The sequence below is a fragment of the Trichechus manatus genome, unplaced genomic scaffold (assembly GCF_000243295.1).
Source record: "Trichechus manatus latirostris isolate Lorelei unplaced genomic scaffold, TriManLat1.0 scaffold00080, whole genome shotgun sequence".
In the NCBI taxonomy this organism is placed as follows: Eukaryota; Metazoa; Chordata; class Mammalia; order Sirenia; family Trichechidae; genus Trichechus; species Trichechus manatus.
The window spans coordinates 492,563-503,127 of record NW_004444016.1 but is presented as its reverse complement, the minus strand read 5'-3'; the positions used below and the strand labels follow the sequence as shown (position 1 = coordinate 503,127).

The 10,565-nt window shown below is 52.5% G+C and overlaps 1 protein-coding gene across 1 annotated transcript; it reads right to left on the bottom strand.

Moving 5' to 3' along the window:
* Nucleotides 1-214: 214 nt before the first annotated feature.
* ALDH3A1 (aldehyde dehydrogenase 3 family member A1) lies at nt 215-10,482 on the bottom strand. The gene is given in 10 exon segments (XM_012556848.1): nt 215-274; nt 4,556-4,686; nt 5,134-5,236; nt 5,667-5,832; nt 6,368-6,495; nt 6,844-6,967; nt 7,924-8,132; nt 8,431-8,516; nt 9,193-9,424; nt 10,315-10,482. Coding segments are annotated over 10 exon segments (1,407 nt in total).
* Between the last annotated feature and the right edge of the window lie 83 nt (nt 10,483-10,565).

The window sequence follows — 10,565 nt, the reverse complement described above, 5'->3', positions numbered from 1 at the left end:
AGGAATTAAGAAGCTTAGGCCAAGTCCAGCTGGTGTTTTCAAAATTTCATATAAACAAAGCAAAAGATGCAGCTCATACAGCGTCCTTGGCTGAGGAGTCCACAGTTACCTGGCACAGGTGAGTGGCCAGTAGGGGCCCTGAGGGCAGCATGTCCAGGCGGGCTGTGCTAATGTGAGGGCCTTTGTCATCCATAGCCTATTGCTGGGCCACCCTCTAAGGGCCGTTCTTTCTAAACCTTCTGGGAACCTTCACCAGCTGGGTGACCTCCAGAGTCTATTTCAGAGTAAGAGAATTAGCTTAGGCTCAGAAAACCACAAAGCTAGAAAGATGAAGTGTCAGAAATAATATTAACATTAATTCACAGCTGGGCAGTGGTGGCTCAGTGGTAGAATTCTCACCTTCCATGTGGAAGACTAGGGCTTGATTCACTGTCTGTTAGTGGAAGCTTGTGTGTTGCTGTGTTACGGAACAGGTTTCAGCAGAGCTTCCAGACTAAGATGGACTAGGAAGAAATGCCTGGTGATCTACTTCTGAAAATTAGCTAATGAAAACCCTATGGATCACAATGATCCTATCTCATTGTGCATGGGGTCACCGTGTATTGGGGGCCAACTCGATGACAGCTAACAACAACAATCATCTAAAATCACAAGTAATTTTAGATAAGATGATGGCATAGGGCGGGGAGTAGTGGGGAGAGCTTCAAAGCAACAAAACACCAATGATGCCATTAAAGTCATTCATTAATTCATTTACTCAACACATTTATTGAGAGCCTATTATGTGCTAGTTACTGTTCTAGCCTCTAGAGATATATAATGTACACATTGGACAAAGGTCAGTGCTTGTATTCTAACGGGGAAAGACAGGCATCAAACGAGATAAAAACAGATTATAAAAAATGTTTTGGAGGAAAAAAGCAAGGTAATGTGACAGAAAATGAATGGGGACAGGACTTTGGATGCAGTGGTCAGTAAAGATCTTTCTGAGGAGGTGATGTTTGACCAGAGACTGGAGTGATGAGCAAGAGCCAGCCATGGAAAGATCTAGAAGAGGGCTCCAAGCTGCAGGAGAGGAGAGCCTTCTGGGTTGCTGTAGTGTGTTCAACAAGGGCAGTCAGAGTAAAGCAGGCCTGGATTGTACAGCACCTTGAAGGTCAATCTATGGACTTGAGAGTTTATTCTAAGTGCAATGGGAAACCACTGGAAGATTTTAACCAGAGGATGGCATGATCTTATTTCCATTTTCGGAATGACATCTGGGTACTCAGTGGAGAACAAATTGTAGGGAAGCAAGAGTAGAAGAAAGGAGACTTCTTTGGAGGCTTTTGATAGTGCTTAGAACTGAAGGAGTGATGGAGAAAGTGCAAACGGTTTTAGACATTTTAGCTACAGTTGAAGGTAGTTCCCAGAGGGCTTGCTGAGGTCTTGACCATGAAGGAAAGAGGGGAGTCAAGGATGATTCTAGATGTTGACTTGAGAAACTCTCTGGAAGATCATCTTCCACACTGGGGAGGAATGATTTAGAGAGGAAAATCAAGACTTCTGTTTTGGACATGTTAACATGAAGTTCCTGTTCAAAAAATCTAAGTCCACCTGTCAAGTGGGCAGCTGGATGTATGAGTCAGGAGGTCAGAGTCAGGACTGGAGACTTCAATTTGGGAAGAGCAGCTGGTGAGGTAGAAGGAGAACTGGAGAGTGTGGCATTCCAGGAACCTAGAGAAAAGAGAGTTTGAAGGAGTGGTCAGACAGGAAGGATGGTGTGGGAGGCTGGACACGGAAATGAGAAAGTTGGGTTTGCCCCCATGGAGGTTCTTGGTGACCTTGACAAAACCATTTCAGTAGAGTGGAGATGGACTCTCAGGTGGAGCAGGTGGAGGAGAGAGTGGGAAGTGAGAAAGTGGTGGCAGAGAATAGACGATCTTTGGGCTAAGTGTTGCTGTGAAGGAGAGTAGAGGAATGGGGCAGTAACTAGAGGTCATTTGGGTTATGATTTTGTTATTATTTAATTATTTGGATATTTGTAAAAATAAGTAACACTTGCACACAGTAAACATTCCAAACAATCCAAAACTGTTTATTCCCAGTCCCCGCCCCTGTTCCCCTCACTAGAAGGAAGCACAGGTAACAGCTTTTAACAAGATGTGAGATACTAGAGAATGTGTGTTATCAGAAGGAGAGACTGATGATGAAGGAGTGAGAGCATAATTACAAGAGTGAAGTTCAGAAGCAGGCAAGGGGTGGAGGGTCCTGAGCCAAGTGGAGGGTCGGCCTTTGTAGGGAGCAGGGTACTTGGTGCACAGCTGCAGGAAGGAAGGCAGGGGTGAGACCCCAAAGGCAGGGCACAGCAGGCCTAGTGCAGGGAGTGGGGTGGGAAGGGAAGAGGGGGGGTTCCTGCCAGCTTGCAGATTTTTCACAATGAAATCTGCTCTAAGCACTGGCACACTTGTCCAAAAGATTTGCCAGCCAGACACATTGCTCCCAGCTGCCAAGTGGGCTTTACTCTGATCACGTCAATACCGCCATGAAGGCCTGCACAGAGAACCCAGGTAGGGTAGGCTCCAGCTCCAGCAGGTCTCACCCCACCTGTCCCCACTCACCTGCTTGGCCCAGCTGGGCTGATATTGGGCTCCTGCTCTGACTAGCCCCTCAATGCCCTGTCACAGACTTCCCTCACCTCACTGTCTTCCTGATCCTGGGCACTGCCCTGCATCCTTGTGACCTGTTAGACCCTGGGACCATACTGGCCCAGCCCTAGCCTGACAAAAAGCTGGCAAAGGACATCATCTTCCTGGGGTAGCAGGCTGACCTGGCTTCCTGTCCTTCTGCCACCATAGGCCACACTCTGAAATTACTGTTGGGAGTATGAGCTGCTGTGGCCTCAGTGCCTCTCACTCAGGCTACCTAATCAGAAGCCTTGGGCCTGGAACATTCCCTGATAATGGAGGCTGGGAACTGTACCTCCCTCTGTCCCAGTTTCTTCTTCCTTATCAGGGAGACTCCTTCCCTGTTTCAGGCCTAATGAGTACCTCTTTGTTCTACTTATGCATGTGTGTCATATGGCACCTGGTCAACCCCACTACTCTGTCTGTTCCCAGCAGGGAGGGAACAGGGTCCCTCACCTGCAACTTGACAAGAGTGTGTGCAGAACACCAGTCAGCTGCAGGGACCCACTGGCCACAGGGGATGAACGGCCACAATTGAAGCTGATTTTGCTCTGTCTCTTCTCTATGTGAGTAAAGTATTTGTCTTAGTCTCTTAGTACTGCTGCAACAAATACCACAAGTGGGTGGCTTTAATGAATAGAAATTTATTTTCTCACAGTTTAGGAGGCTAGAAGTCTGAATTCAGGACACTGGCTCTAGGGGAAGGCTGTCTGCTCTGCGGGAAATCCTTGTCTCAGCTTCTCTAGCACTCTTCTCAGAGTTCTCTGGAGATCTCCACGTGGCATCTGTCTTTCCCCCATTCCTGCTTTCTTGCTTCTGTGCCTAATCTGCTCTTTTTTATCTCAAAAGTGATTGGCTTAAGACACATCCTGTACTGATATGGCCTCATTAACACAGCAAAGAAAACCCTATTACACCCACAGCTACGTTGTTGTTGTTAGGTGCCATCGAATCGGTTCTGACTCATAGTGACCCTATAGGACAGAGTAGAACTGCTCCATAGGGTTTCCAAAGAGCAGTTGGTGGATTTGAACTGCTGACCTTTTGGTTAGCAGCTGAGCTCTTAACTGCTCCGCTACCAGGGCTCCATCCACAGATATGATTTACAACACATATTTTGGGGGGACAAAATTCAATCCATAACAGCATTGTTCCAGCCAATGCCTGTGTGTGAGTTGTGTCTTTCTTGGCGAACTTGGACCTTGCTTCAACAGCTAACTACCTTCTGTCTCCCTGACTCTCACTGATACGCTTCCTGCCTCACACACTAAATACAATTAGGTCTCTGGTCTCTGAGCTACTTGTCATCAAGCTCACCCTCCGTGGCCACTCCTTTGCTGGACAAGGGTTTGCACACCAGTAATGGAACTGAAACACCAAAGTCCAAATGGAAGGAAAACATCACAACACCATTGCCTCTTGCTGTGAGGATCCTGTGGCTAATGGGAAGCTTTGGAGAGGGGTTCACTGGCTTGTCAGTCAAACCAGGCAGGGCAGTTGGAGGCATGGCTGCAAAGAAGCGTGCTCACGAACTGATCCACTGGTTAGAAATATTTTTATTGGTCTCTATATGTGTCTAGTAAGGGGGCAGGGACATGGAGAGGGGAGGCCCAGGGCCTGTGGGGGCCCCAGTGGTGGAGGTCAGGGGAATCAGGGTACGTGCACAGATTGGCAAGGAACAAGAGGCTAGGGCTGGGGAAGAGTGTGAGGGTCTCCCACACTTGCAGGGGAGCAGCAGGTGGAAGCTTAGGTGCAGACAGGCAGGCGGAGGGCTCCTCATTAGTGGTGGCACATCTGTGAGGAAAGCAATGGAGGAGGGAGTGAGCCTGAGACCAGGACCTCACCCTGCTGGCCCAGTGGCTTCCATCACCTCCACTCCCACCTCTCACCTTCGATGGGCTCGGCGGGTATCTGGCTTTCTGGGCCTCATCATTCAGCAGAGGTCTCACCAGGCAAGAGCAGCTATGGGAGAAGGTCTCAAAGCTCTTTTTGCCATGGTAGGAGCCCATGCCTCTGTGCCCTGTGGGAAGAGTGGCTCAGGGCCCAGATGGCTTAAGAACCCTGGGCCATAGTCCTGTCCCACAAGGCTCTACCCAGAGCTCACCCACCTTAACCCAGCTACGACCTTCACGTGCCTCCTCTCTGGGCCTCCCTGGTTGGCTGATCCCTCAAGATGTCCCCCAGGGTGTCCACGCTGGGACAACAGGGAGTGTTGCCCTCTTAGAGCCTCCATGAAATGGATCCGGTGCACTAGTTGACATTTAAGGACCTTCTAGGATTCTGAGGTTAAATGTGGCTGATGTATTAGCAGAGCCAGAGTCCCAAACAGGAGGGGTCTGTGGGCATCTGTGACCCTGGCTGCTCCAGCTCCTCCTGTGTTCCCCAGGAAAAGTGTGCCTGGCCCTGGGGGGCTGCCCCAGGACACCAGGAGGGGGCAGGTAGGCAGTGGGCTCAGCCCCAGACTCACCCACCCCCTCAAAGGGCAACGAGTGTATGGTGATGTGGACGATGACATTGTTGGCCATCACCCCACCACTGGACGTCTCTGCAATCATGTTCTTAATCACCTGCAACACAGACCCAGGCCCTGGCTTCAGTTTCCTGCTCTAGGACACCCAGGCCTCCTTCTCCCTGTCTCCACAAACCCTGGAGCCCCAAGGCCACAGCCGCTATCTCTTGCTATCCTCATGTGTCCCACCCTTAGCACCCAGAGGAAATAACAATAGCAACAGCTTCTATGACTGTGTAAAGGGCACTGTGTCTTATAAGCACTTTCATGTCGAGCATCTCATTCAATGCTCACTACAACCTCTGAGGTGGGTATTACTGCCCTGATTTTAGAGACTATGAAAAAGAAGCTCAGAAAGGCTAAAAGACTTGCCCAGGTCACAGAGCCGATAAGCAGTGATGCTGGGACTTGAGCTCAGGTCTGTGGCCCTGGGTCCCATGCGTGCTGGGTCCAGGAGCCCCAGCCCCTGGGAGGAGCCCCAGGCCCATTTGGTTGTTACAGGAGAATACATAGAGAGTCAGAGGCTTCTCATGCCAATTGATGAACTGGATGGCTTCGTCCAGGCTTCTCACGCACAAGATGGGTAACACTGGCCCGAAAGTCTCCTCCTGCATCACCGGGGACCAGGGGTCCACGTCCGTGAGGATGGTCAGGGCTGAGGCGGGAACAAGCACTGTCAGCAGGCTGCAGGCCCTTCTGCTCTTCAGCAAGTCCAAGTATCTGGACATCCTCCTTCACCTCTTCTACAGCTGCTGAGAACCGGAGAGAGCTTTTCCCATGGTTCCTCATACCCAGGGCCTAGCCCAGCAGACCATCAGGAGAACTGCAGAGTAACCTTTATCCAGGGGGAGAGGGAGCCCCAGGGGGCTGTAGCACTTCAGTCTCCCTGGCAAATTGGGGGCCAAAAGAGGCCCATCTCATGCCCTCTCAGGCCCAGGCACTGGGGTTCCCCTGGATCGGCACACCTGGAGACCTGAGTGTCCCCCCTTCAGGGGGCCTTGTTGGGAGAGGGGCTTCTGGGGCTGGAGAGGGGACTTACAGAGGTTGTGCTGCCTGCGGCAAGCCCTAGACCTCCCCACGATGGGCGCATAATCTGCTTGTCAAGTGTCTGTGGCCACTTGCTATAAACTGGCAGGCAACCCTGGCAGCCTGGCCGGGGGGGCAGAGCTCCTTGGGTCAAGGGCACCTATCTATGTAGCAGGAAGCTGCATCCCTGGTGTCCCCATGGGCGACTCTCTGGCCCATCACCCTCTGGAAGTGATGGGAGTTCATGATTCTTCCATAGTCTTGGGACTTCTGGGCATCGTCCCTGTAGAACTCCTGTAGGGAAGAGGAGCACATGTGATACAGGACTGTTAAAACTGTACTGTTGTGTTAGGAAAAAACACATTGATATATGCAGGTACACAGAAAGGAAAATGCAAGGAGATGCACTAAAATGTCAGCAGTGATTACCTTTGGGAGGCAGGATTCTGGGTGGAGCTTTTTACTTTATATTTTTTAATATTTTCCGAATTATCTACGTATGTATTACTTTTACGCTCAAAACAAAACAAAACAAAAAAACATTTTTTGCAGTCCTGAAAGTCGGTTGTCACACCATAGCCACTTACTGCTCACAGCCTCCCCTCACGTATCTGCCCGCTCCCAGCACCCCCACAGGCCCACACTCGTTTTCAGGCACTTTTTGAGCTTCTCCACTATTTGGCCCTAGATAGAGGAGTCACAGACGATATAGTCAGGGGCTACGCAGGTCTGGCCACTGTTCATGAATTTTCCCCAGGTGTTGCGCCTGTGAAAACCCCAAATCAGACTACGTCCCATAAGGACATTTCCCAAGAGCAGGCATCTTATTTTGTTTGCTCAAGTTCAAGGCACAACTGGCTCAGTGCTGGAGGCACCCTCACTAGTCAGCAGAAACCCACAACCAGTTGCGGTAGAGTCAACCTAGACTCATGGCAACCCCATGTGTGTCACAGTAGAACTGTGCTCCATAGGGTTTTCAATTGCTGATTTTTTGGAAGTAAATCACCAGGCCTTTCTTCTGAGGCACCTCTGGGTGGACTTGAACATCCAACCTTTCGGTCAGTAGCTGAGTACGTTAACCGTTTACACCATCCGATGACTCCAGCAGAAGCCTGGGGCTGTGAACTGTCTGCTGTGAGGCTTCCCTAAGTATCCTACTCATTTCTAGACAGGGAGCCAACCCCTGAGCAGCTCACAGACCTTCTGGAGCCCCATCAGTAGTCTGGAGGGGGATCTCTGGGAGATGCCGGGGTAAGCGGCCTTTGTTGACTCCCCAGTCACCCTCTCAGAGCCCTGCACAGCCTCATGTCACCCCACTCTCAGAGGGCCACACACATGGAGTATGGTACAAATCTGAGCAACAGATGACCCTTGTCCTCTCCTGTCCTCCTGCTCTCCAGACCTCAGCTTACCCACCTGCCCCAAGCCAGAAGGGTAGACTCAGTAACCTGCAACCTTGTCCATTCTGTGACTGTCCTCGGCCTTCTTGTCCTCCAGTCTTCCAGGGGCTGTTCCCTTGGCTTGGACACCTCTTCCAAGGTGATGCCTACTCAGTGCTCAGAGCTCAACCTAGACCTCCCCCTGCAGGAAGCCTCCCAGACTCCTCGTGACATGGTACCTCCCCATGAGGGTGGGGAGGACATTTGTGTTATTCAGCGCAGGACCATGGCACTGGAGGCAAACAGGGAGGCCTCTGCTGTCCATATAGCCTGAGCCCCTCACCTGCAGGCAACGTCCAGATGGCAGTCCTTGTCCACGTAGCAGGGGCTCTTCTATCCCAGTTCCAGTGTCACAGGGGTCAGGTTCTTGGCAGCGGCCATCATAACAATCTTCCCCACACTGGTGCTCCCCCTGTACAAGATGTGGTCAAATCTCTCCTTGAGCACCTCCGTGGTTTCAGGGACACCCCTGTTGATCACTGGGTACAGATTCTTCAGTGTGAGGAGGGGAGGGTCAGAAGAGACTGTAGTCTTTCCTCACTCCTGCACACTTGGGTGGACAGTCCTACAGCCCAGCTCCCTGCCCAGGCAACCACTCACAAGAGGAGCCCCTCTCCTGACTCAAAGGCTGTCCTCAGTGATGTTCATTCCAATGGGAGAGGGCAGCTGCTAGGGGCTATCCTTGTCCCCACCCTCTGGCTCACCCCCGGCTGCAAGAATTCACTCATTCTCAGCCCCCAAAGACCTGGTCCCCAACACAGCTATGCTTGAGCCCTGGAGAGCAGTTCACCTTGTCCAGGTACTGAGGGATGATGGTGGCCAGCAGGCTCGCCATGTTCTCACTCAGCTCCGAGGGCTTGAGGACCGCTGCATTCCCTGCAGAGCACACAGACTCATGGCCACTCCACCAGAACCTCTGCCCTCCATCTTCTGCATCCTCAGTGAGTGGACAGGAGAGAGGCATACCAGCCCACACATGGGTACCCACTGGCTCAACTATACCACATGCCCCTCAGCCGTTGCTCAGATTTTGGAGAAGATGGAAGGAGAAAGGGGAAAGAAGAGCTCAAGCCCTGGGTGGGAGAGCAGAGCTGGATCCTACTGGTAAGAACCAGTTGCCATGGAGTTGATTCCTACTCCTAGTGACCCCATGAGTGTCAGAGTAGAACTGTGTACCATAGGGTTTTCAATGGCTATGACCTTTTGGAAGTAGATCACTAGGCCTTTCTTCTAAGGTGCTTCTGGGTGGATTCAACCTGCCAACCTTTCAGTTAGTAGTCAAACGCTTATCTTTTTGCACCACCCAGGGATGCCCTGATAAATATCTGTCAAGAGCAGCCCTTGCCCTCACACACACAGGCAGGGGGAGGCAGGCAGGGAGGACTGGCTAGGCCTCGGTCACCACGAGGCTCAATAGTTTGGTCCTCTCAGCCCCCTGTGAAAGACAGAGTCTATCAAATCATCATCTGACCCCAGACTCAGCCCCTGTCTCCTTCTGCTGTTGGATGTGGTAATCCCACAATGTCCCCTCCCCAGAACAGAGCCCTGACACCTGAAGCAATGGCGGCCACCATCGGCTGGATGGTGAGGTTGAAGGGGTAGTTTCGGGTGCCAATGATGAAGACCACACCCAGGGGTTATGAGTGGATGTAGGGCTCGTCCTGCTGGGTCTGGGGAGTCTTCTCCACGGGCTCATCTGCTGCCCACTCAGGGAGCTTCTTGATCATGTAGTCAATGTCTTCCGGAATATACACCACCTCCTCATAGTAGGCATTCCATTTGTTCTATGGAGAGGGCTTCATGTAAGCTTGCCAGCTGTCAGTGGTGGCCGTGCATCCGGGGGGGGGGGTTGGACGGCAAGTGGGGGTCAGTCAGGCTTGGTTGTGGGTTCTGGGGTCTTGAACAAGCTGCTCAATCTCTCCTAACCCCAGGCTTCTGATTTACAAAATGGAGGCATGAGCTTTACTCTGTGGAGCAGCCAGTGGATGGCTTGTGAATTTGGGGGCCCCTGGTTTTGCTCAGGGTAAGGGGCACACGGAGCTTGAGGGAAGTGGGGAAGGAGGGAGGAGGGAGGGCAGTTGTGGAGGGTGGACCCCGGCCCTCTGGCGTGGCAGGCTGTGTGCTGTTCCCTAGGAGATCCAGGTTTCCTCAGCGAGGACCTGGGGATCTGAGGGCTGCAGGAGTGAGGTGGCAGGAAGTTTGGGGCATCATGTCTGCAGAAGATGCTTGAAACATTTGGACTCACCCTTCAGGCTGGATGGAAACGAAGTGAAGCCAGGAGGGAACGGTAGGCAAATGGGGGAAAGGAGAGGCCCTGGAGGGGCAAGTGGGGTGCAGCAGGGCCAGCGAGAGGGAAAAAGGGCGGCAGGTAAGGCGGCAGGTAATGGGGAGGCGAGGCTCTGGGCGGGTTGCTAGCCCAGTCTCAGTCGCTCCAAGTCGCTACTTGGCCTTTCTGAGCTGCACTTTCTCCATCTATGAAACGGACTAGTGAGCATCTATGTAAAGCTCTTCCCACAGAGCATCTGACCGCCACAGGTGCCCCTGGTAGCAGTGGGGTGACAGCGCTATGGACCCCTCCCGCTGTGGCGTACAGAAGCTGCCTTCCTCACTGCCCTGCAGGCCCTCGTGCGCGGGTTTTGGCGTGTGAGGAGAGGTGGTCTTTGAGCGGAGGCACTTTGCTGAGATAGGCGCCTAGCGCCTCAGGGACGTCCCTCTCGAGGTTCTGGATCATGCGCCGCAGCGCCTCCAGCCGCTGAACCCGGAACTGCAGCGGGCGCGTCCTGCCCGAGCAGAAGCAGACGACGGCTCTGGCTCGCTTCAGTGCGTCGCTAATTTTGCTCATGGTGCGTGGGGAAAGAGAGCGCCTTGAAGCAGGGAGAAAAAGGGGCGTCCCTGACCCAGGGCTGCAGTCCGGCGCCCCGCCCT